The 24,905-nt window shown below is 33.8% G+C and overlaps 2 protein-coding genes across 2 annotated transcripts in view; one reads left to right on the forward strand and one right to left on the reverse strand.

Moving 5' to 3' along the window:
- The window catches only part of LOC146141425 (uncharacterized), a 28,401-nt gene extending 25,321 nt beyond the window's left edge, over positions 1-3,080 (forward strand). The window contains exons 27-31 of the mRNA XM_083390109.1: positions 89-242; positions 743-889; positions 1,078-1,194; positions 2,208-2,355; positions 2,607-3,080. Coding sequence (XP_083246235.1) covers positions 89-242; positions 743-889; positions 1,078-1,194; positions 2,208-2,355; positions 2,607-3,039 — 999 coding nt within the window. The 3' untranslated portion in view covers positions 3,040-3,080. The remainder of the gene's footprint in view (positions 1-88; positions 243-742; positions 890-1,077; positions 1,195-2,207; positions 2,356-2,606) is intronic.
- A 1,759-nt stretch (positions 3,081-4,839) lies between these two features.
- On the reverse strand, positions 4,840-23,500 carry LOC146141426 (sodium- and chloride-dependent glycine transporter 2-like). Its single transcript, XM_083390110.1, has 15 exons — positions 23,486-23,500; positions 17,734-17,860; positions 16,277-16,408; positions 15,698-15,871; positions 14,563-14,741; positions 13,369-13,455; positions 11,202-11,336; positions 10,521-10,624; positions 9,263-9,387; positions 8,378-8,490; positions 7,599-7,730; positions 7,008-7,107; positions 6,102-6,202; positions 5,284-5,451; positions 4,840-5,031 (listed from the first exon to the last, which is right to left on the reverse strand). Exons 1-15 carry the CDS (start codon positions 23,498-23,500, stop codon positions 4,840-4,842), a joined length of 1,884 nt encoding a protein of 627 aa, XP_083246236.1.
- Positions 23,501-24,905: the final 1,405 nt, after the last annotated feature.

The raw sequence follows: 24,905 nt of genomic DNA on the forward strand, positions 1-24,905 counted from the left end.
CAGGACTTTGTCCAGAAATTTTACACATTCATTATTATCAGATTCCTAAAATTTGAAAGATTTTTTTACTTACTTTATATTATTCCAGCCGAAAATCCCGAAACGTCCAAACTCGCAATCCACCATCAGCTCTCGGTCGCTCCAAGCGGAAGCTCGTGCCCACTTACAACAGTCGCTAGGTGTCGTAACACCCGAAGGAGCAGCTTCTGTTGAGTTTAAAGCGGATTCGATCGTCGTAGAAGGTTGAGGAAAAATGCAATTAAAAGCGTTAACATAGAAATATAGTATCACCCAATTAGAATATGAAAGCCCATACAGAGGTAGGTATCACTTTGAACGATTCGAATAACTCTGATGTTGAAAATGTCCCAGCCAAACTAAGTCATAATTAGAGCAAGCCAACAGGTCCAATCACCGGTGTAAAAATAACTATAAAACATTGTAATTGATAAAGTCGATCGATTTATAAGCAAGAACTAAAAAATACCTAAAATACCACATATAGCAGGCAAATTGTGTACGTACAAAAGTTGAGATAAATAGTTACATTTTGTAATAAAACCAAGTGATTTGATTTGAACACCTTAAGGCAACTCAAGTCATTTGAGAAAAAGACTTGGTTCAATTCAAGTCATTAGAAAACAGTGACTTAAGTCATTTCAGCACTGGAAATTCGTTTATTCAAATCTTTAAAGAGCATTTTGATGATATTTTGATCGAATTTAATATTTACTTCTTCCAGACGTTAATGAATGCCTGTCCGCCTCCGAAATGACCGATTGTGACGTCAGAAGGGGTGATTGTTCGAACACAGACGGGTCTTACACTTGCGAGTGCAGAAAATATATGATCGACCTAAACCCGGTAAAACCTGGAAGGGCTTGCAGAGGTAAAAAACGAAACGAATTTTGTTGCGATAACACGAAAAGTAGAAGTTGTTTTGCTGTAAGATTTTGAAACATCTTTCTAAGTATTTTAAGTAGAGTCCTACACTCAATATTTCAGGTAAACAGGTAAAAGTGGTTAACCTTTTAAAAAATACTTTTGTTATTAAAATGACAATGGTTATTGTTTCAGAACAATGCAAGCCGGACCCATGCTACAACGGTGGGCAATGTAGGCCTCAGCCAATGGTTGGGTCACCAAACTGTTTCTGCACCGAGGAATACGAAGGCGATCTATGCGAGACGAAAAGTGAGTGACAATTTATTAACACACCAAGTGTCAAAATGAGTGGTTATCTAACATGTCTGTGTGGTCGGTAAAGGAAGTTCCAACTGCATGGGTTGGAGAGGCTACAAAGCCCTGTATTGTAAACAAGAAGTCATAGTCCAGTCATTTGCCCAAAAGACTTTAGTCAAATCAAGTCACTTATGAACAGTGACTTATGTGCACTTCAGTCACTGCAACACTACCAAAATAAATACCAACCGTTCAATTTGGGTTGTCAAAAAAACGCATATTAAATGTATGGATGCTACTACTTATTTTTTTAAACAAATTTCATAGAGTTCAGTAGAAAGAGAGTGGCCCAAATAATAGATAAAAGATTCGTTCTTTTATTAGCAAACGTTTCGGCAAGTTCTTTTGCCATCGTCAGTGCGGTATTACCTTGGGCCACTCTCTTTCTACTGAAGATAATGAACAGATCCGTGTTTAGTGTTCCTAAATTTCCTAAAGGGTTCGTAACAAACAAATTTCTAAAAACTGCCATACAACTATTAGAAAGTATACCAAGCAAGATAAGCGTAGTTTCCCACTCCGGATATTTACATATTTTTAGCAAAATAGATTTACCGTAGCCCATTTAAAATTCAAAAAACAAAGAAAACTCGAAAAAAGTCAAAAGTTGGGGGGTGTATACCACATTGGTCGCTATTTTGTCAGGTTTGTCGTAAAATTTAAGTAGCTTAGGATTTTTGTTAAGGAAAAAAACTCTTTTGGGTAAGTTACCCCAAAAAGTTACTTATTTCAAAATGCAATTCCCCAAAAGCACTCTTTCGGTAAAAAAACATCTAATTTTAGAAAACTATTAGCACATTAAAGTCAGCTTTGGATGTTGAGCACACTTGGTTTATTCGTTTGACGAAACTTGCTCAAAACGCAAATGTTCAGCATCAAACGCGCTTAATCGTTTAACTAGTGCCACAAATAGGTTTAAAGTTTAAATGATGCATCTTACACATTGTGTTGTTATGACGTCACAGAGGCGATCGATGACGGCGACAATACGGTGATGATAGCGCTCCTAGCGGTGGCGGGTGCGTTGTTTGTTGTTATTGTTGCTTTGCTGGCGACCTGCTGCGCTCATAGGAGGAACAAGAGAATGAAGATCAAACAACAGAACAAGCACAGGTCGGTTGGCAAAAAAGTTACTCGCTAGTTGGCTTGTCAATGCAAGTGGAAAATTCCAACCCTGCACTTGATCAAAAGTTTTTTAGAAAACACGGCTGTAATGTACAAAAAAACAGAGTACTGTTACTACCACTTGGCGTCGGGTATCGGCTAAGGTCCGATATTATCGGAAACTCTTAAAACCAAAAAGCCGTTAACGACACATAATATTACCCTAAGAGATTTAAAAACGAACAAAATGTTTTTTTCAGCAACGAAAGCACCAATCCCGAGCAGCAGAGTTCTCCACCCGTCAAACAAACCAAAGCGGCGAGGAGTTACCTCCAACCTTCCACGATTACGTCACCAAAGCCTGTGTTACGTCACGTCCAGCCCACAATCAGACCTCACTTCGTCAGCGAACGCGCAAAACGTGACATCATCAAATCAAATGACGTCACCAACACAGCTATGACGCACGATGACGAAATACCGCCGCCAATTCCTTCTCGAACGACCTCGATTAACCCCGTTTCGACAATGCATTCTATGACGTCACAATCAACTCGACCCGTGACGTCACCGGTTCGACCTCTGCCAAGGTCACGTGGTTTCTCCAGCGACAGAACTACGTCATACGCTACTACGTCACAGCAAAGCGATACGTCAGAGTTTACGTCAGATTCGGACGATTCGGATGAGTGACGTAATTATAGTAGTGTAGTGATGACGTAACAATATGTTATTTGCACTGCCAGTGATTGTTTGTTTGCAATGAGCGCTTTGTAAAAATAAACTTAAGTTTTGTTTTTAGGACTTTCTTCCGAGTTTGATCCAAATTTAAGAAAAGACTTACATTCAACTTTCTCCCAAAATATAATTTATATATTCCGCTATGGTTATTTTACCATACTTAAAAATGTTTCAAATTATCCATGCAGTTGAAAAAAATGTAGGTTTTAATAATAGCGTGTAATTTAGAAACCGCGCGCGTGGCTCTTATTGATTTTAGATTTTGTGTTGGATCCTAAACATGGCATTCGTGTCCTGAACCCATTTTGTTTTAACATACTTCTAAAATACCCCCCAAATTTCTTAGCGGTCATTAAACACAAACCTTCTAATCATGTTTACTTATTAAACTCTGCAAAAGGCAATCAATGTTAAATAAGACCAAAAATTCCATATTTCTCTCACCTTATTACGTTTCTGTGAAATAAACTGGGTGTTTCTTGAATCACGTGAAACAATTATTTAAAGTCCAAATTTAAGCAACTTGAACCAAGATAAAGTTTCAATTAAAATGCCACTAAAACAGTAATCTCACCTTTTTGTGAATAAACTGGCAACCTCTCACAACGTGTCTTTAAAGCCTTTACAGTTAAATATTCACGAAATTCGTCTTTTTTTAAAACAAGGATGATTTAAAATCTCATATAAGATAAACCGACCTTCATTGAATAGCTACAACTAAAGTTTTTCCAACTATCTGAAGCTGGCACTTTTCAGCTGAATCAAAACAACCGCAATCATTGCTCACAATGAACGCGCGTGCTTTATGCTACAGGGGGTATTACGTCATAATTGGAACGCGCGACGTTCATTGATTGGCAAAGCTTTTTGAATTTGAAATCGCTTTTAATAGCGCAGACGCTGAACGAAATAGTCGAAATATTGAGCAAGTTACTTGCGACAAAACAACAGATTTGTAAAATAAGTAAATAAATAATAAAAACCAGGAGCCTTCAGATGGGACAGCAAAAATCAGTATGATTTATTTTCATAGGATTTTGTAATTGAATATTCGGTAACTTAAAATACATTGTTTTAGATAAATTTTTCTTTTATTTTAAGTAGTTCGCTGTCTGTGAAAAGGTAGTCTTCTGTTGAATAAGATTGCGCGACACAATTATCGGATAAAACTTTCACGTTTTATATATTTCGAAAAATATTTCCTACGTAAAATTTTCAGCAAAAACTTATTTTTCAATACAAAACACTGTCAGATAAAAAATAAATTTGTTAAGAATAATATTTTTACTGGCAATCTCATAAACACGAGTAAATATACAAGAAGTTATTTTCGACAAAAAGTGCGATTTTCAACAAACTTAATTCACTTTGCAAATTAACTTCAAAGAAAAAAAAGAACAAATAGAATAAAGAAACGGACAATTTGCCCATTTTCTATATATTTTAAAACAAACAATTGGTTATCTGTTACTTCACAATGTGGCCTTCCCATGGAATTTTTCATTCAACTTAGTCTACAATCTACATTTTCATTTTTTGTGTAAAATATTTCCTACTTTTGTTAAGTTTTCATAACACAAAAGTTTGATATTTCTTAAAAAATGTGCCCAGAATTTTCCTAGCTTATTTTAAAACTGAATTCTCTTTCAGAAAAAACAAACAAACTGGAATTGAATTCAAGCAGCTATTTGTTAAGAAAATCCTAAAGGGGAAATTACTACTTCGGTATTTTTTGAGTTAAGCAACAAAACGTCAGTCGCCGTTGTTTATTTTCGGGTTTTTGTCGATCGAGTTCGACCCAAGCGATCGATCTTCGAGCGCCAGAAGTTCGACGCTCGTCGCTTCTGTGACGTCACACAGCTTGGCATTGTTGTAGATTCCAGTTCTGTTTTCCTTGCGGTAAGGTCCCCAGCTGGGCTCAGGTTTACAAGACAACTTAATTCGCTGTGTTAATATAAAAAAAGGATTGAAATAGAAATATAAAACAAATAAATAGTCCTATATAATTAGACTTTGGAATCTTCTGGTAAAAGAAAATAAATTATGTTTTTTTGTTTGTATGGAAAGTTCGTTATTATTTCATATCTTTTTAAATCTTTACAAATTACTGACTTTACAATTTTTGTTTTTTAATTAACATTCTATTCGCTTCTTTTCCAAATATCCTCTAAAACGACCTTTATTCACTTTTCTCACCTGCCACAACGATCCCCTCTTTAGCGCCACCTGGTAGACGGCGACTGCTGGTATAAATCCGACACTAGAGGCAACCGTGAGCAGCCCGAGCACGTTCGCCCAAGTTGGATAATCGTAAGCGTCCAGCGCCAGTGGCTTGTATGACGCGATGCTGTACACGAGTATCACCTGTTGCGTCACAATAAAGGAGTGTTACGTCATAAAATAAATTATTTTTATGCCGTAAAATGAGGAAAAATGTCGTGGGTGGTAAAATTATGGTAAACAAATTTTTGAGTAGCTTTTTTGTTACTCATTTCGATTTGTACATGAAATAAAAAAACATTAGTTTAGTAACATTTAAATTTTGACTAAATTATTTTAACTATTTTTTTTTCGAATGAAGGTGAAAGTTTTTAAGCTAGAAAAGTGATTTATTAAACATGCAAAGCCACCACAAGTTGTTTGTTGTGAGCAGAAATATTTGCCAGCAGTTTCATTTATGTATTTCAGTAAAAACTAAAAGTAAGTTACGAGTTTGTTTCCTTACAATTACAATACATTCAAAAAGCTGCAAGCTGATCGGGGCTTGGCACTTTTTAAAGCAAACTATTGCAGTGATCTACAGCTGAAATAAATGCAAAAATAAAGAGCAAGGTACTTTTTTGAAATTATTAGTTTGAAACCAATCAGTCGAGATTTGAAAATTAAAAGTTTACAAAAAATACCATTGTGAAAGGATTACAAATATTACGAACCGCCAACAAAACTATTTTGCACTTTATCTGTATTTTAATCATATTTTATTCAAAAACAAAACCGCGATGTCGATTTTTTACCGTGAGCACAGCTGGCGACACAGCAGACCACGTGACACGCCAATAAAGGTTCGGGTATTGTCCCGTCATCAGCTTTATGTCGTCACAGAAGCGGCCCAAACCTGGGAAATAGAATAATCGTTTTCAAAAAAATATAAAGTGTAGAAACACAAATTGTAGGCGAGTACATTCCTGACATAAAAAGGTTTCAGTAAGGATGTTTGCAAAAATATCGGTAAGTGTAAGTTCGAATTTGGGTAATATAAGCCACGGCTTCCTACTGCTTCCACAATTGTTTTAACATTTATAGAAATCTTGCTCAACAATCTCAATAAATCTAAGAATACAACACTATACTGCAGTTGGAGACCAAACCAAATTAAACAGCCGCACAAATTTGGGTCTCGACAAGTCCCAGCCAAGTCATTTGGAAAATAACTTAAGTTCAGGTCATGTCTTTTTGAAGAAATAACAAGCCCCAGTCAAGTCATTTGGAAAATAACTTAAGTTCAAGTCATGTCTTTTAAAAAAAATACCAAGTCAAGTCCCAGTCAAGTCATTATTACAGCAAGTCATCTCCGACTCAAACCACTTAAAAAAATCATAAAACGATAAACCATTAAAATACGTAAACTCGGCCGATTATAAGCTATATAATTCAACTAACAAAACAACAACAAAAACAACTGCAGTAATCTAATCGTTTTATGTGCCAAACTTACGATAAATAGCTCAATTTTAAAACAAAATGGTAAATAAAAACACTTAATTCCAACCCAAGTCATTTGTCTAAAAGACTTAAGTTAAGTCAAGTCATTTGAAAAAAGTGACTTAAGTGCACTTAAGTCAAGTCATTGACTTAAGTCAGTAGAACACTGCTTAGTAGCAAGAATAATGCACATGTTTGTACATTTCCACACGTCTTACCGTACACATGTGATATCGCCACCATCTCGACAACAGCACAAACCAGCAAAGTATAGGAAGCGGCGTAACTGTCGAGTAGATGAAGGTAGAAGAATCCACCCTACCACAACACATCAAGTTAATGTGGGATTAAAAAGTGATCAGTGTCTTTATATATTTTTTAATTAGAAATTTTAGGTATTTTTTTGGAATACTATTAAAAAAAGGAAATATTTCAATATTTTATTTATTTACTTATTTATTTTACACAAGGGATTAATTGACAAGTAGTGTTCCAACTTTCGAGTTATAACTTCTAAAGAAACGTGAAACTAGCTTTTGAGTGTTAACGAAATTATTAAAAATTGAAGAATTTCAATGTTTCGTTATGAGAAAAAAAAATGTAACGTTATAATAAACTAAAATTTTTTTTAAATGATCCACAAATATTCCTTAATCAAAAACGATCTAATTTAGATTTAGAACAAGGAATACGATTAAAAATAATATTTTAAAATTAAGTTATTTCTCCAAAATACTTCATTTCAACTTAAAATATGTTCATCACAAAAGTTGGTCTGAATCAATCTACTGTTACGTCATAGTACTCACTTGGGTCACAAGGGGAATTCCCAACAGAAGTAAGACTACACAGACGAATAACGTAAACAAAGACTTTCTGTGACGTAACTGAGCAGGGAAACAATCGGTAATCGACGTCACAATCGTTTCGAGCGTCGCAAACTGAAAAAAGAGAAAAACTTAAAAAAAAATATACCCAATATATATATTTTCTTTAAAAGTCATTTAAACTAAGAATTATGGCCAAAAATAACTGAGATACTTATTTGGAAAGCACAGCCGTAAACTACAACTAAATTGTTAGAACATCAAAAACATATTGCTTTATTTAAAAATAAATTACGTATACGAAAATTTAAATATAAATATTACTTTAAAAACATCTTAAGTCTGCAGTTATGGGCTGCATTAATTGTAAAAACAGTGAAAATATAAAAACTTAAAGATATAAAAAGGTGGTTAACGACAAAAAAAAACATTTGCAAAATTTGGATTTACTGTTACAAAAACAAGTTGTTTAATAAGTAAAAATTCCAAAATTAAACATAGGTTTATTTCAATATATAATAATTAAACTTTATAACTAATAAAATCTTTGTATTTTAATCTAGAATAAAAAAATTTAAGCAATTATTACGTCACACAAAAATGTGTTTGTTTTATTGCTAAAACTCTATTATTAAAAATAAAAAGTATTACTTCAATATTGTACACCATTAAAGTGTTTTCACTAAAAACGTAATATCTTTTAAAATTTCAAATCAGAAATTCCTTTAGCTATTATTACGTCACACGCAGAGAACAATCACCATTGTGTCGAGGCCGAGGGTGAAAAGCATGAGGAAGAATAGAATCGCCCAGAGAGGGGAGAGGGGCATCGTTGAGATCGCTTCCGGGTAGACAATGAACGCGAGACCCGGACCTGTGTGACGTCATAATAATGTATGATATTCAAACGATTAAAAAAATAGGTTTTGTAAAGTTTAAAGAAATGTCGGATATTTGACCTTAAATTCTGATACACGATATTGCGAACAATGAACGCGAGACATTGTTCTGTGTGACGTCATAATAAAAAAACGTGTAAAGCGCATTTTGATAAAATAGCGTTCTGTCGTCTTTATGTAAAGGTTAGTTGTAACTATAGAAATGTCTGATACCCGATATTGGAAACAATGAACGCGAGAGCTGGGCCTGTGTGACGTCATAATCAAAAACATGAAATATTTAACAAGACAATAGAAAATGGGTGAGATAGCTTGATAAACGGGCTTAGAAATTTCGAAACTTTTTTTCTTGCTTTTAAAAGAGTTTTTAAATCACGAAACGTAGATCTAGGCTTTTACTTTTTAGCTATATTTGTGTTCTAGCGGATATAAAGTTTTATGTATTTTACAAGCTGAAGAAATAATGTTTTACCTTGACAAAATGGTAACGGTTAAATTTATACGCAAAATATCAGCTTAACACCAAAATCTGTGAAAGCAGGACTTAAATTTACAAAAACAAATCAATTAAGTTTATACCTTTTTTGCTATATTTGTATATTTACAATTTTAAACTTTTTTTGTCTTTTTATTACAGCTAACAAAAAAGTATTTTAACTTGGCCAAATTTAAGCGCAATTTATCGGCATTTAAGCAACCACGCAAGAATAGGGCATTGTTACAAAAGTTTTGTGACGTCACAGTTACCTTCGGCGGCTACGTGTGTGACGTCAGTGTCGAGCACGTGGGCCATATAGCCAATCACAGCGAAGATGGTGACGCCGGCGAATATGCTGGTGAACGAGTTCGTTAAAACCACTATGATGGAATCCCTGGAAATATTAGTTTTATCGTTAAAATAATAAATTGCTGTTGTTTTTTTCAACTAATTTAATAAACTTTTTTTAAAGTTTGATATGATTGGGTCGCCGACTGCATTAGTTCATATGGTTAAAATAATTTTTTTAAACGTTTTTTTTAATTTTTAGTATTGGCAATTATATGCATTTGGCATATTTTAACTTTATGTTGTTTAAATTTAATAACCTAAAAAAAATAAGCTTTATTCGTAAAAGAATAATTAATTGTTGTTGTTGTTTTAACTAACTAATTTTTAAACGTTTTTTTTAAGTTTTATTGTTGACAATAATATGTAGTTCGTTTATTTTAACGTTATGTCGTTGATATTTATTACTTTTTATATTCTTAAAAAAAAATATTTTATTTTGATTTTTTGGTTAAAACGACTACGATGGAATTCCTGAACAAGAAGTTTTTTTTATTATTTGGAGTAATTTTGTTTTTTTCTTTTCATTGTTTAAATTTCTATGTATTATTTGAACTTTTTTGTTTCACTTTATTTTATTTTTTTCAGTAAACTACAAAAAGTCTTTGGAGACAATGAGACAACAAAAAAAGATAAACTGTCGCTTACGTTTGTTACTGTTTTTTGGGAATTTTTAGAGATGAATTGCTGTTGCATTCATTAACAGAACAGACATTGTCGTTTGTTTTTGCGCCACTTTACAACATTTAGCAAGAATATAAATAGATTTTTAGGTTGCTAGCACCATTATAGTCCCTAAAAGTAAACCGTAAAAAGATTGCGCTTTCATTTCATTTGTTGTTTCTGCTTTGACCACACACTAAGCTTTATCACGGAGCAGAAATTTATTAATAGCTCAAAGGCTTACAAAAGTGGATTCATATCTTATTGAAATACAATACAAAACAATGTTATTAAAAGAGCGTCAGTGTAAGTTAAACATCATCAACACTTGCAAGTAACTAACAATATGAGCTCCTACCGCGACAATGTAGTAACACCAACTGCAGTAAGGACAACTACAATATAAAGATACCAAAATACAGCTATTAAATTTGATGAAATGATCCACGAGCCAACATGTTTAAGACAATTTCCTGCACAGGCAATATTTTACCAAACTCCAGCAGTCCAGCCTACCTCAGGCAGTTGTTGTTGAACTTGTTGTACGACGAAAGTGTAATGAGGCCTCCCCAAGAAGCAGACAGTGAATAGAATATCTGGGTTGCTGCGTCCTTCCAAACCTTAACAGTGCATTAAGGTTAAACTAAGTACGACATAGAAACTGACTAAATATATTAAGTTATAGAGTTACAAAACAATTCTAAAATAGAATAGAAAAATCATAAAAAGGTTATGTGTTTTTTTAGTTTTTTAAAAATATTGAACATAGAACATTGTGAAGAAATGATACTGAAATAATATATAGAAGAAATAATACCAGAAAATTAAACATAAGGTTACTTATTGAATAAGAAGTTAATATTTTTTATGTTTAAGCATTTATTTTCATTTTGGCAATAAAATTTAAAGTTCGCTAGTGTTTATCAATGTAGCAATCGTTTTGAAAAATTAAAAAAAAAAAAATTCAAAAAAAATAGGGGTCGCTAATCGTTATTTATTTTGGATCCGTGAGTAAAAAAGTTTAGATTTAAGTAAATTTCCAGGCAAAACAGTGAAGCGAGTCACATAAGCATCACGTTTCCCAAACTAACACAAATTTTGTTTAAAATTACCAAAATAACAATCCACTCAAACATTAGCTCGAGTGATTGACAACTCACACGGATGACGTCACACACATGCTCTCTAGCGCCGTACCTTTGCAGTGGCGAGTTTTTCCCACTTTGGTTCGAAGAAGTACTTGACCCCGTCTATGGCGCCATCTAGTGTTAGACCGCGCACCAGCAGAATTGCGAGCACGAGGTATGGGAAGGTGGCTGTGAAGTAAACTGCCTGGGGAAAAATAAAGGGTTACTAGATGATAAATAATAAAAAAATAGAAAAAAAATAAAGAAAATATAGGAAAATCAAATAAAATTGCTAATGAAGTCATTTGGTATCAGTACAAAATAAATAATAAAAAAATAAAAAATAAAAAAAATGTTTAATGACGTCATTTGATATCGGGTCGCGACACTTTTTGTCCAAAATACGTGGCATCGAAAAAAAATACTTAAGTGTGTATATATAAGTATCGGCCATCCTCAATTAGTGTTTGGCAAAATATTAGGCGACAAAACTTTAAAGAAATAAAAAAAATAATTTTTTCGGCAGAAAAAAATACACTTTGTCAAATTCGATTACTTAAGCATTAATGAGCAATCCTAAAAAAAAAATATGTAGCTAGATAGTTAGTTGGTCAGGGATATTGCATTTTAGAAGAATTTTTTGAGGAAAGTTTTTCAGAGTTATTTGTTATAATTACTTCTTGTGATTAAGCATTAATGAGCACGCGATATACAAAGGTGGCGGTAAAGTAGACTGCCTGGGGAAAAAATAAGGGGTTAGTTGTTGTCAAAATAACTTCAATAAAAATAAAAAAGGAAAAAAAACTATTAAAAAATTCTAAAAAAAAAAAATAAAAAATCGTAAAAAAAATTAAACAATTCATAACGACTGTCACAAATTTAATTATTGTAACCCTTTGAAGCATAACTAATGTGTTAGGCCGCGGGAACTGCCGTCCGGGTCGGCTACCCGCCGCCACGGTTTCCCCTCAGGGATAGAACGTGTGAGTTTCGTAGCCTCCCTTTTCTCAGCGCTGCGTGATAGCTTTGTGTGCGATTTCGTTTTGGATAAGGTTGTGTTTCATCAGGATTCGTCGGGTGGATACCGAGAGAATGTTTAAGGACAGTTTGTAATCTCGTTGGTTGGAAACAAGCTATAGCCTTATGCGAGCACTTGGTGTGCATGGTTATTTGACGTGTACTGATTGTCGTTCTGTCCAATAAACGTCTTGCTCGAGAAAGTAAAGTCATTCCTATCCTTAGCAGCTACTTTGGGGATCGTGTCCCGATCTAGTCTGCGACAATGACGTCATTATGTATCGTATCAGAGCGCGATACTTTTTTGTCCAAAATATCGGGTATCGGAAAACAAAATATATATATATTAAATATCGGATATTCTCGATGATAATTTTGCAAAATAAGAAGGGTAAAAAAAATGGAAGCTCATACTTAAACTATTTGTGCCAAATTAATGAAATTGATTTTTCAGGCAAAAAAAAAGCAGTGCAACGTTTGGAAGCAGGCTTGAAAAACAACTAGCCTGTGGTGAGGTTCGAACTCAAGACCTCCATATTGGGACAAACCCCATATCGGGACAATGATTTGACATCTACATAAAAGCGACCATGTCCCAGCATGACCAAAGGTCGTGAGTTCGAACCTCACCACAGGCTAGTTGTTTTTCAAGCCTGCTTCCAAACGTTGCACTGCTTTTTTTTGCCTGAAAAATCAATTTCATTAATTTGGCACAAATAGTTTAAAGTTTGGTCTTCAATTTTTTTTTTTTGCTTGCTGAATTATGATTGATCGACAGAATCGGTGAGTCTACGATGGCTTCGGTGTACTGAGTGGACGGTACTTAGACTTTTTGGACAGAAATGAAGTAAGATGAAAAAATGAACCCGATGGCAAGTGGTGGTATCGGTAATCATTCGATAATAGGGTGGCCGATTCTATAGTATTTAACTGAAAATTTTAGTTTGTACACACAGCAACTTATTCTAAATTACAATTTAAAATAACGGTCGATTTTTTAATATTTCAAAGATACAACTGAACTTTAAAAGTTAATCAAATTAAAAATACAAAAATACATTCTAACTAATAATTTTCTACACTTTTTGTATAAAGTTTTTAAATTTGCAAAAAATTGGAAAACGGCCAATTATGGTCTCAAGTTTCGTAGCTCCCTATTTTACAACCGATATATTATATTTACAAGTTATATTATTCCAGTACCGATACATTACACTTACTTTTCCCGACGACTTGACTCCCTTTATGAGACAACAATAGACGACCGTCCAAGCCAAGATTAGAATGAGGAATAATTCCCACTGGAGCTAAAAGAAATAAAAACGTTCAATTTGAAAGGTTTTTTAATCAAAGACTTTAACGTAACGACATACTGAATGAATGAAGCAATTTTTGTGTCAGTTTCTAGTTTTGTGTCAACAAAAATCAATTCAAATTTTTGGATTTTTTTTATGAGACAAGGGTGAATAAAATATGGAGATAGATGCTAAGGGTGAAGAAAACTAAAGAGTTTAAGTACTGCAGTAAGACATACATCAGTGGTCGGCAAACTTTGGGCCGCGGTCCAAATGTGGGCCTTTTAGAAATTTTTAGTGGGCCGTGTTTTAAATAGTTTAGTTTAATAATTTAGTTGTGGGTCGCGTGATAGCCGCAATTCTTTGCACTGTTGTTTGAAAGTTGGTGTGTGTGGCCTAAGGGTTATTATCTTGGTTTATTTTTACGTCGCAGGGCCTCCAGGCCATGTCCACCTCGCCTAAACTATAGTTTTAGCAAAGTTGAACCATGGAAATACAAATTTGTTTCGTGCTTCGCGGAAAATTTTATCGGTTTTACTTGAAAAGTGATAATATGGTTTCTTGAATGAGTTTACGCGTTTATCTCAACCTCATTTTACCGCACTGAAGATGACTAAGCACTTGCCGAAACGTATGCAAATAAAAGAATGAATCTTTTATCATTTATTTGGGCCAATCTTTTTCTATTGAACGGAATTTTAAGGTTGTTATATCAAAAATTCGTTTTAGGGTTAGGAATCCGATATTATCGGAAATGTCTAGCATCATTAAGGCGGATTTCACTAAACTTTAACGTTTATACATATTTTTTAAACCTTTGACCTCTATAATATATTTTTCAGATCATCATCGAAGAGGTTGTTGGCAACGGTCACCAGGGAGACGTCGCAATCGATGACGTCACATTCACCCCCGAGTGTGAGTTTATCAACACGCCCCTGCCCAGCGATTGGCTTGTAGAAAAAGTACTTCTTGGAGACATGCAGCAGAACAACAACTAGGGAAAAAACACGACGCTGGCAACTTCAAGCCACCTAGTGTCAGACGATTGCCGATACACTTAGGATCGGGTATCGGCTCCGATCCGATATTACCGGACATCCTTGCTTTCACACTCACCCCTCCAATATGATGAACTCCTTCCGTGATCTTAAGAACCCTGAACTTCCAGTAATCTTCACTCCCACTCACGCGCCTACCGCAGCTAACATTAAGCAGCGCCGCATCAACCGGCGTGGATGTAAGCACTGACGTGGCGAGCTGTGATTGGTTGATAGCGGACGCATTGAAGCATGACACTGCAGTATTTTTTATCGATTAATTAAAAAAAATGTTTTATAATAGTAAAAAATACATTTTCTAAAACGAAATATAAACGTATTAGTTTTTTTATCGAACAATTAAAAAAAAATTATCAATAAGAATATGTTTTTACATAAAAATGTTTTCTAATAGTAAAAAATAAATTTTTTGAAAAGCAGTTTAAACGTATTACGTTTTTTATGAAATAAACTGACCAATTTTTTCTCATCTACATAATAATATGGTCAAATGTTTTTTGCATAAATAATGTTTTATAATAGGAAAAAAAACATTTAATAAAACGCACAAAACCGTAATGAGTCAAAACAGCAGTCACCAAACTACTGCCAAAATAATTATTTTTTATTGAAGCTAAAATACAGTTATTTTTATGTTATTAACAGAAATATTCGCCGGGTGCTTATTTGAACATAATTTAAATAAATCTATAAACGATAATTTTATAAAGCGCACTACATTTATAACTTGTTTAATTCTTTTCCAGTTAATTCGTTTAATATCTAATAAAGATATAAAACTGTAAAAATGTTGTTAAATGTAATTTCAAAAATATATTCAATAAAATATGGACGACCAATTTAAAAAGCCTACTACAATTTTTGTTAATTTTGTAAACGATAATGACTTGAAATAATTTGAAATTTTTACCACATGTATTTGAAAAGTCCTCAAAATATCACTTTTTTATCGATAGAAATATCTGTCTGGTGCAATAATTGAATTTGAATGAAATCTAAACGGCAATTCAATAAAACGCACTTTATATATAACTTGTTAAATACATTTGTAAAGGGAATTCGTATAAATTAATAAAGTTCGGCAAAATTTAAATATTGCCCTTCACTAAAAAAAAATAAAAAAGTTTAGACCTTTTGTTTGAAAACGTTAGTTAATAACTATGTCCGGTTATTTCCCGGGGGAAAGGACCCACCGTTTCGTGACGTCATAGCGTCAGCGCATTGATCGGAGTTCCACCAGTTGGCGCACGTGAGCCAGGGTAGTTGTGACGTCATAGAGGAGAAGAGGTAAAACAATGTGTAGGTTATGACGACATTGTAGTAGATGCCCACGTATGACGACACAATCACCATCGCGATGCCGATGCCTACGTCATAATGCAGGCTTTGTTTTAAAATTATAAAAACGAATGCAAAAAATAATGGAATAAAATATATAGTTTTTTACAAATTTTTTTTACAGATTTACAGAATTTTTCTTTTTTTTACAGATTTTTAGAATTTTTCATTTTATTGCAGATTTTTAGAATATTTTTTACAGATATACAGATTTTTTTATTTTTTTTTTAAAGATTTGCAGAATTTTTTCAATTTTTAAAGATTTGCAGAATTTTTTTCATTCTTACAAATTAGGTTTTCGGCTATTTATGTTGTTGTGCTTTACCTTATAATGCAACTTCGCCAAAATGACTTACCAAAGATACCCCAATATTAGGTTAATTCAATATAACTCTTGTTTAGTGTTCTTCATGCTTAATGTTGCTATACTTTACCTTTAACGATGGGAACGCATCTGAATGCTCCGAGAGGTCCCTGGCTGCAAAACTGACCGAGTGAGACCTCCAGGAAGAATATGGGGAGTCCGGACACGAAGATCATGATCAGGTAGGGAATCAAGAACGCTCCTGGGCGAACAATGGAATAATGATGAAACAATGGGATAATGATGGAACAATGGGATAAACAATAAGAACAAAGGGAAGGTAATAATACAACAAGGGAAGATAATGATGGAACAATAAGACTCGTAAAGGAAGAAATAATGCAGTAAGGAAGAATGGGAATAATGGGAGGAATACTCGGTGGGATAGTTAATAGGAAAATATAGTAGGAACAATTTTGTAACTACTATAAAAGTATTTTAGGAAAATTACTTGACTTAGACTTATATACTTCAATAAACATTTTTTGTGAAATAACTTAAGTCTAAGTCAAGTCATTGACATAAAGATATAACATTAAACTTTTAAAAGTTGTAAAATCGTCCGATAATGAGCAATAACTCAACTAAACAATAACAAAATCACACCTATAGCAAGTAAATTGCTTTATGTGCAAAGATTAAGATAAATTTGGTTAAACAATCTTAGATGAAAACACTTAATTTTAACCAAAGTCATTTGACACAATGACTTAAGTCCAAGTCAAGTCATCTGTCGAACAGACTTAAATCCAAGTCAAGTCATTTGTCCGAAAGACTTAAGTTAAGTAAAGTCATTTGTTGGAAAAGTTGGGTCATGTTAAGTAATTTACAAACAGTGCCTTAAGTCAAGTCATTGACTTAAGTCTGTACAACACTGGTCCACCAACCCCAGTTTAAGCATCCCTGTGTATTAAAAATAACGTACAAACCTCCGCCATTTTCGAATAAGTCAATTCAAGTCATTTGTTGAAACGTTCAAGTCAAGTTAAGTCATTTGACAACAGTGACTTAAGTGCACTCAAGTCAAGTCTTTATTAAAAAGACACCACTGGACCACAGACCCGGTTTAATAACCCGGAATCCCAGTTCCCTGTATCAAAAATAACGTACAAACCTCCGCCATTTTCGAATAGGTCAAGTCATTTATCCAAACGGCAGTCAAGTCAAGTCAAGTCATTTATCCAAACGGCAGTCAAGTCAAGTCAAGTCATTTATCCAAACGGCAGTCAAGTCAAGTTAAGTCATTTGAAAACAATGACTTAAGTGCACTCAAGTCAAGTCTTTGTTAAAAAGACACCACTGGACCACAGACCCGGTTTAATAACCCGGAATCCCAGTTCCCTGTATCAAAAATAACGTACAAACCTCCGCCATTTTCGAATAGGTCAAGTCATTTATCCAAACGGCAGTCAAGTCAAGTCAAGTTAAGTCATTTGTTGAAAATAAAAAGACGCCACTGGACCTTTGTTAAAAATACACCACTGGACCACGAACCCCAGTTTCCTATATCAAAATAAACGCACAAACCTCCACCATTTTCGAACGCCAGGTAGGGAAACCTCCAGACATTGCCCAGCCCGACAGCATACCCAATCATCGACAGAAGAAACTCGGCCTTGTTCGACCAGTTGCCACGTGATCCGTCGTCATCGCTCTGTCGACCAATAGGAAGCCGAGTTAGTCTTACGACGTCATAACGGGATTGTTACGTGATGAATGTAGAATTTGGGTTTGAATGATAATAATATGATGCGCAAGCTGATCCATAGGTATACTAGGGATCAGACTTGGACAACTAGATAATTCTAGTTTTCTAATTCATTAAATTAGAGCAAAATGCGGCTAATTCTACTTCTAATCTAATTTATGAATTGCTTGTTTGCTCTAATTCTAATTCTAATCTAATTTGGATTTTACCAAAAATGCTACTTTGTTCAACGGCATTTTTAGTCTCTCAGTTCAAACACAGAATTTCAATTAAAATTTTCTGGTTGGAACGACTTGTATGTAATTTTTACAGGCTGAAAAGCATAAAAATGCATACAAATTAGCACACACATAATTACCATTCGCGTTCTTAAAAGAATAAATTGTGATTAAATTAAATTGGTTGTAAAAACTAAATGTGATTCTAGTTCAAATTCTAGTTGAAATTTGATTTTTTAAGAATTCGGTAATTCTAATTCTAATCTAATTTGAGAAAACTCAAAACGATCTAATTCTAATTCTAATCTAATTTGGAAAACTAAAATGCTTTAATTTTAATTCTAATCTAATTTTAAAAAGCTAAAATAAATCTAGTTGTCCAAGTCTGGTCTAAACGATTTAAAATGACCTTTCTCTGCCTTTTAAGTACGCCACTTCTTTATGTTAAATCGCTAGGTTAAAATGGTCACAATTTTGTCAGCCCTTCTGGGTCATCATTTGCACGGTAGAGTAGTTGTAGCAGAGTATAGCAGATAGCTGATGGGTAATTTTGCGCACCCAGAAACTTAATTTTGCAGATACGCCTGAAAGTCCACTTAAACAAGATGTCTGGCCTTCAAAGAATGCTTTTTAAATTGACACAAAAACACAAAGAATTAAAAGGGACCAGGCCTTTGTTCAACCTGAAGCAAGCCAGCACACGGGATGTCGGCAAAAAAGAAAAAACGACAAAATAAAAATATTGGTGTTCAATTACCACAATGGACGCCGAGTTGGGGTGCTCACGGTGTCCAGAGCATCCCTAGTAAAAAACTTGGGGTGCTCAGCCCCCCTAAAATAATGATAAATCGTCATTCAAAATACTTCATGTTTCTGTGAATGCGATATTTAGTCGATTATTTAACTTAGCTTTAAACCTTTTTTCTAGTCGCGGGCCAAAACCAAACTCAGAAAGGTCTCTACGGGCCGTTAAATTTTAACCGTGTAGATTTTAAGCATCTCTTTATAACAACCGCGACGATTGTTAATCAGGAATAACACTAGGTATTTTGCAATTAACACTCCATGGAGGAACAAGATTTGCGCAAACAAAATTGCTTTCACTTATTTAAATAGCCAAAAAATAAGAGGAATGGCCTCGTGCCCAGTTTGCAAAATACGTCGCTGGCAGCATGATTTGCGTTGGCGGGCCGTATCTGGCCCGTGGGCCATAAGTTGCCCACCCCTGATTTAAAATACTTTTAAGATTTTACCTCTTTCACCACTCTGCAGTTTTTAAGCACCTCTGTAAAAAAACAACATCAGTCGGCGTCTATTATAAACAAAAATATGTTTATTTTGCCGTTATAATTTTGTGCCGACATTTTGTATGATGATTAGCCTCAGGTATTTTTTCGCAAACTTCGCCTTTTGTTACTTTAAAATTGCCAATTAGCGAAAAGCATTTCAATCATAATGAGCTTTCGCGAGATTTGAAAGAACGACGAATTTAAACTGTACAAATATCGTCGGTTCGTACGCACTCTTACGTCATTACTTACGTCATCAGCTTTCTCGACGTCATCATTTTGCGGTTTGCAACAAACAAGTGTTTTTAGAAAGGTCATTATAGCTTATTAACCTTGACCTACGAACAACAGAGATTTAAGCACGATACAAGGTTGTATTAACTAATACGTAAGTTTAGGGGTGAAAAAAAAATTCAATTCTAAACGAGTGGCATTTTTGAAGAGGATAATTTTTTTTGAAGAGGATATTTACCCGGACGACAAAGTTGTTTAAATCAATATTTATTCACAAATGGGTGTATGTGTATTTATGCGAGCCGGGCAAATAGCATAGCAACATCCACGGATAACAAAACAATATAAGTACCATGGTTAACACAAAAAAAGTTAAAAACATACTGGTCCTACCTAACACGTAACTTAAAGCTGCATATAAAATTAATTTAACGTCTGATTTTTTTTAAACTTTTTTTACTGTTTTGCCAGAAGTGTACTTTACCGCTATAAAAAGTTTAACTTTATTGCTTGAAATTAACGCTTACTGGCTAAAGTAATAATTATTCGGTCATTATTATTAAACGTACTTGCTAGTTGAATGTTGTAGCGAACAAAATACCTTAAAGTATACGCTGCCTTTGAATTTTACAGTAAGCGTCTATACAATAAATCGATATGGTAAGTACGGGATAATTTCAGCTAGTGGGTTTATATATACGGTTAAAACAGCCGTATACAACCTACAGCAGTGGTTCTTAACCCATGGGTAATTACCCACATGTGGGTAATTTCAGGATAGTAGGTACGTAATCAGCTGAACCAGAATTATGGTTGTAACAAACAGCGTCCAAGCTGCAAGTGGTAGATTGCTTTATTACTTTGATGTTTTCAGTCGTTTTAAATCAACCAAACAAGGATATTTTATGACGTAATAAAAAGATTCTTCTTGTATCCGCTAACGGCTAGCCTAGCTATTTTTTTATAATCAGTTTGTTGTTAGTGTTTATTTTTGAAGGTATTCTTAGTGGAGTTGTTTAGAGTAGTATACAGTAGCTATAAGTGTGCGTTTAAAGTGAGTGTTGAGACGAGCGAGTTATAATTTGTTGAATAACGCTCTTTTATATTTTTACTATGGTAAAAAAGCAAAATGGATAAAATTAGATTTTGGGTAATGGGACTTTGATCTGGACCGAAATGGGTAATAAGGAAAAAAAAGGTTAAGAACCCCTGACCGACAGGGTGCTACACACTTTCAATAAATAAATATAAAGAGATTTTAAGGAAAATTATAGATTTGAAAACCGAAAATTGGAACTAAACATATATTTTTTGAATTATTGATAAACCAACGGTTGATTAAAGTATTATATATTTTGTAAAAAAATATGTTTTTGTCTAAATATTTATAATCAGACTATTTGGATATAGGTAGCGGACTTTATATTTGCTAAGAGATTTTTGTGTTTATGTGTCAATGTTTACATATACGCCTACAACAACCTTCAGGTTGCCAAAGACTTTTATAAAAAAAATTCAAAGCTATTACAGGACTCTCTTAAGAACATTGCAGCTTTTTAAACACATAAAATTGAATCATTTAACGTATTTTGAATATAATTTGGAAACAAAATAGTTGAAATGCGATAGTCAACACCATTAAAAAAGTTTAGAATTAAAAAAAGTTTAAAAAAAGTAACATAAACTGATGATGTCTATTTTAAGACAACAATATGTACATTTTTAATAAATAATTGCCGGAAGAACCCTCTTTATAATTAATATACATCTTGTAAGTTTTAATTAATTATTTACTTGTTTTTGCTAAACTGTCCCCATATCTATTCCTTATACGTAATTACTAAATTAACCAAGTTTCCAGAAAAAAACAAACACTGAAATTGCAAAAAGCATTAAACAGAATGTACATATTTAGCATATTTTCCAATAGAGTGCGAGTATATCTTAGAAATATTAAACACAGGATTAAATCAATATGCGACGTAATAAACTTGAAAGCAAATTCGCCGAGTAGTTTCGCAATCGTTTGAAAAGCAATTACATAATGTAGTGGTTATTGACCCTTAGTACAACGGCTCCATAAACCTTTCGATTTGATTGGTTTGTATTTTGTAATGCTGTTCTACTCAGATTTTGTGGCCTAAATAATACCTGCATTGTTTAATATTGCCATCGCTTTAAAATGATGTTTTTTAATTAAAAATTCGATAACTTAATTTTAGCGATAAAGTTTTTTAGCGGTATTTATGAATTTTTTTTCGCGGCGACTTAAATAATATAGCGTAAGTAAAACATCGAAGTTCTGGCGACCAAATTCTTTTCACTAAATTTTAATTGAATTTTTTTTTTTTTAATTGATATAAGCCATTGCATCGCTTTCGCAATCTTAAATATTGTAGAAATGCTGTTCAAAACTATATTAACAAAAAAAAACATGTAAAACTACTGCAGTGGGCGAGCCAACCAAATTAAACGGTCAGACAATGTTTGGTCGCCTGATTATTTTGGGGGGTCGCTTGTTTTTCAGGCATATTGTATCTTTTCACAAAACTGGAAATCATAATCACAAAATAAGAACACTAAACAGCGAAACCGGCTGAAAGTTAAAGCCGACATGCGTGACTCTATATGCTCAAGCAAAATAACGATTTCAAAAACTCACTGAGAGCAAGCGAGCACAACTATCTCATTAGTGATTTAAGAAACATATTATTTTCGGAAAAAGTAACTGCTTTTGTAGTTCAGTTTGTTTGCAACGCAATCTTGTATTTGCTTGGGTCGCAAGATTATACAAAATTATTTTTTTCAAGATGGGTCGCCAACGTGTTGGGAACCACTGGTTTAGGTCATAGTTTAAACTTTAAAGGGTTGAGGTTTCATTTTCTTAAATGTGGAGAAATCTTGCTTACAACCAATCTCAATAAATCTAACCATATAAAACTACTGCATTTGGCGACTTAACCGTATTAGATTGCCAGGCAATTTTGTGGCGTTTCTAAAAACATTCTTTTCATCACACTTAAACTTGCACACAAAGCGATAAGCTGCACATAAAGGTCGTCTCTGGCCGCCATTGCAATTAATTTAGCGCATAACTGGCGTCGGCACTACTAACTTTATCCCTACGCAAATTAAATCTGTGAAATATTGCTAAAATCAGCATTCGATCTTAAATTTTTGCAGTTACAACCAAAGCCATCTCAAAAATCCAGCTAACAATTAAAGTAAACCACAGCACTATTGGCAAACAAAACGTGGTGTCTTATCCGCAAAACAACAGAAATACCTAACCCTCTCGTATATGACTGTTTTAGGCAATAGGTGACATAATTGTCTCCTTGTGGAGAACTTATTTCCAAAAATATTCCAATGTTTTACAATGAATCATACAATTCTTGATTAATAAAAAAATATTAAACAAAAAAATAATTTGTAAAATAAAATTAATCCTACAACATTTAAAAAAGAAATCAGTTTTAAGGCAAGAAATGACGTCATTTTACCCCTGGAGACATATTTCTTCCAAAACTCGACAGCTCTGCAAATTCCAACAACATAAAAACCATTAAAATTTCAACCGAAGAACGAAACAACGTAACTGCGCCACACGTTTAAGCAAATGCTCTGCGCTTTACATATTCAATAACGATGGGAGCTTACTGGATTATCTCACAAATCAATAAACCACGAGGCTTTAGACCCAGGCGCTGCCGTTTGTGACGTAATAAGCGCAGCATCGACGAGAAATCGCGAGCAGCGTTTGTTTTTGTGATGATCGCGCAGCTAAGTGGTGCTTTGGTTTTTAAGCTTGGAGAAAAAAAACGACTGACACTGGATTGCGGCATATTTATGCCAAATAAATTCAAATCAATATTAATAAAAAACATAATAAAGACTATTCAAAGAAAATTTAAAGCTTCTCTAAGACCTAATTCGGATTCATTCGACGTTTTTTTTTAATATAACTGAAAAACCAAAGAGTAGAAATGCCATACAGCACAATCAAAAATTGTCACAAAATAAGTAATACAAAGACTTTTAAAAATTGAAATTGGTCCATGGACATTCAAAACCTTTTCAAAGAACATTTGTAGGTTTTGAAATACCTAAAATTGGAACGCTTGACGTTTTTTTGAATATAATTCGAAAACTAAACAGTATAAATGCCAATGCAATTAAAAATAGTTTGGAAATCAGTTTTATTACGTGGAACTTTCTAAACTATTTTTTGAAAACCACTTTTTAAACTATTTTGGAAAACCAGGCCGCATTGGCACTACTAAAATTTATTCAAAGGGGAGATGTGACGTCATATCGTGACGTCATAATTTAAGGGAGGTGACGTCATAAAACTAAACTTATGAAACCCGTTCTCCGGGCGCACAAATGTACGATGGCTGTTAAGACGCGGCAGAAGGCTCGATCAAAGTTTCAGAAATATTATAACATAAGCTGCATAAAATAAATTGAAAGACGTTTGAAACCTCAAATTAGTTGAAGAAGTTTACAGACTTTTCAAAGACCTAAAATTGGTTCGCTCGTCGTTTTTTTATAATAAAACTAACCGAAAACAAAACACTACAAAAGCCATGATCAACCCAATAACAAAGTGTGGCTAAAATTTTAGTGTTGTGAAGATATCGCGACACAACGCGCAATAGACATTGCATTTAATGTGTAAGTTTTTAGTCAATTTCGTCAATTCTTAGCAAACGGTTTGAAATGTTATAATAATCCACTGATGATGTATATATCGGAATATTTATCTCCGGTATTGTTTCGCCAAACCAAACTTGAGTTGCGAACTTAAGCGTGATTTAATACAGGAAGTGATTTCAGCACCGACAAACACTGATCGTAATGCAATGTTTTGGTTAAATCAAATGAAGCCATATAAATTCAATTTATGCAATTATTCGCTCTATAAGTTCTTGGGTAATTAATTTACAACAGTCCAATTTGTTTCGCAGACTTAAATAGTACTTGTGCGAACCATACTTAAGGAAGCACTGTTTTAATAAATGACTTTGGCTGGACTTGGCATAATTTTAAAGTGTTTTCAATACGCAAGTTAACTCAAAGGCGTTTAACGACGTTCAAATATTTAAAGTCATTATGACTAGAGATATTACCGATAATACCGGCCGATATTTGGCTTCTACCGATATATCGGTATCGGTAAATGTAAGCCAATCCTTGGGCCGATATTTTAGTGCGAAAATATGACATAATTTTTCCTGTACAACAAAC

The sequence above is a fragment of the Ascidiella aspersa genome, chromosome 5 (genome assembly GCF_963924565.1).
Source record: "Ascidiella aspersa chromosome 5, kaAscAspe10.2, whole genome shotgun sequence".
In the NCBI taxonomy this organism is placed as follows: Eukaryota; Metazoa; Chordata; class Ascidiacea; order Phlebobranchia; family Ascidiidae; genus Ascidiella; species Ascidiella aspersa.

What these genes read in the sequence shown, in the direction of transcription:
- LOC146141426 (XM_083390110.1), bottom strand. An exon ending in CGCTATGACGTCACGAAACG is followed by an intron (nt 14,742 to 15,697) that starts GTGGGTCCTTTC and finishes AAAATACTGCAG; the next exon opens with TGTCATGCTTCAATGCGTCC. An exon ending in TGTCGCCAGCTGTGCTCACG is followed by an intron (nt 5,452 to 6,101) that starts GTAAAAAATCGA and finishes GTGACGCAACAG; the next exon opens with GTGATACTCGTGTACAGCAT.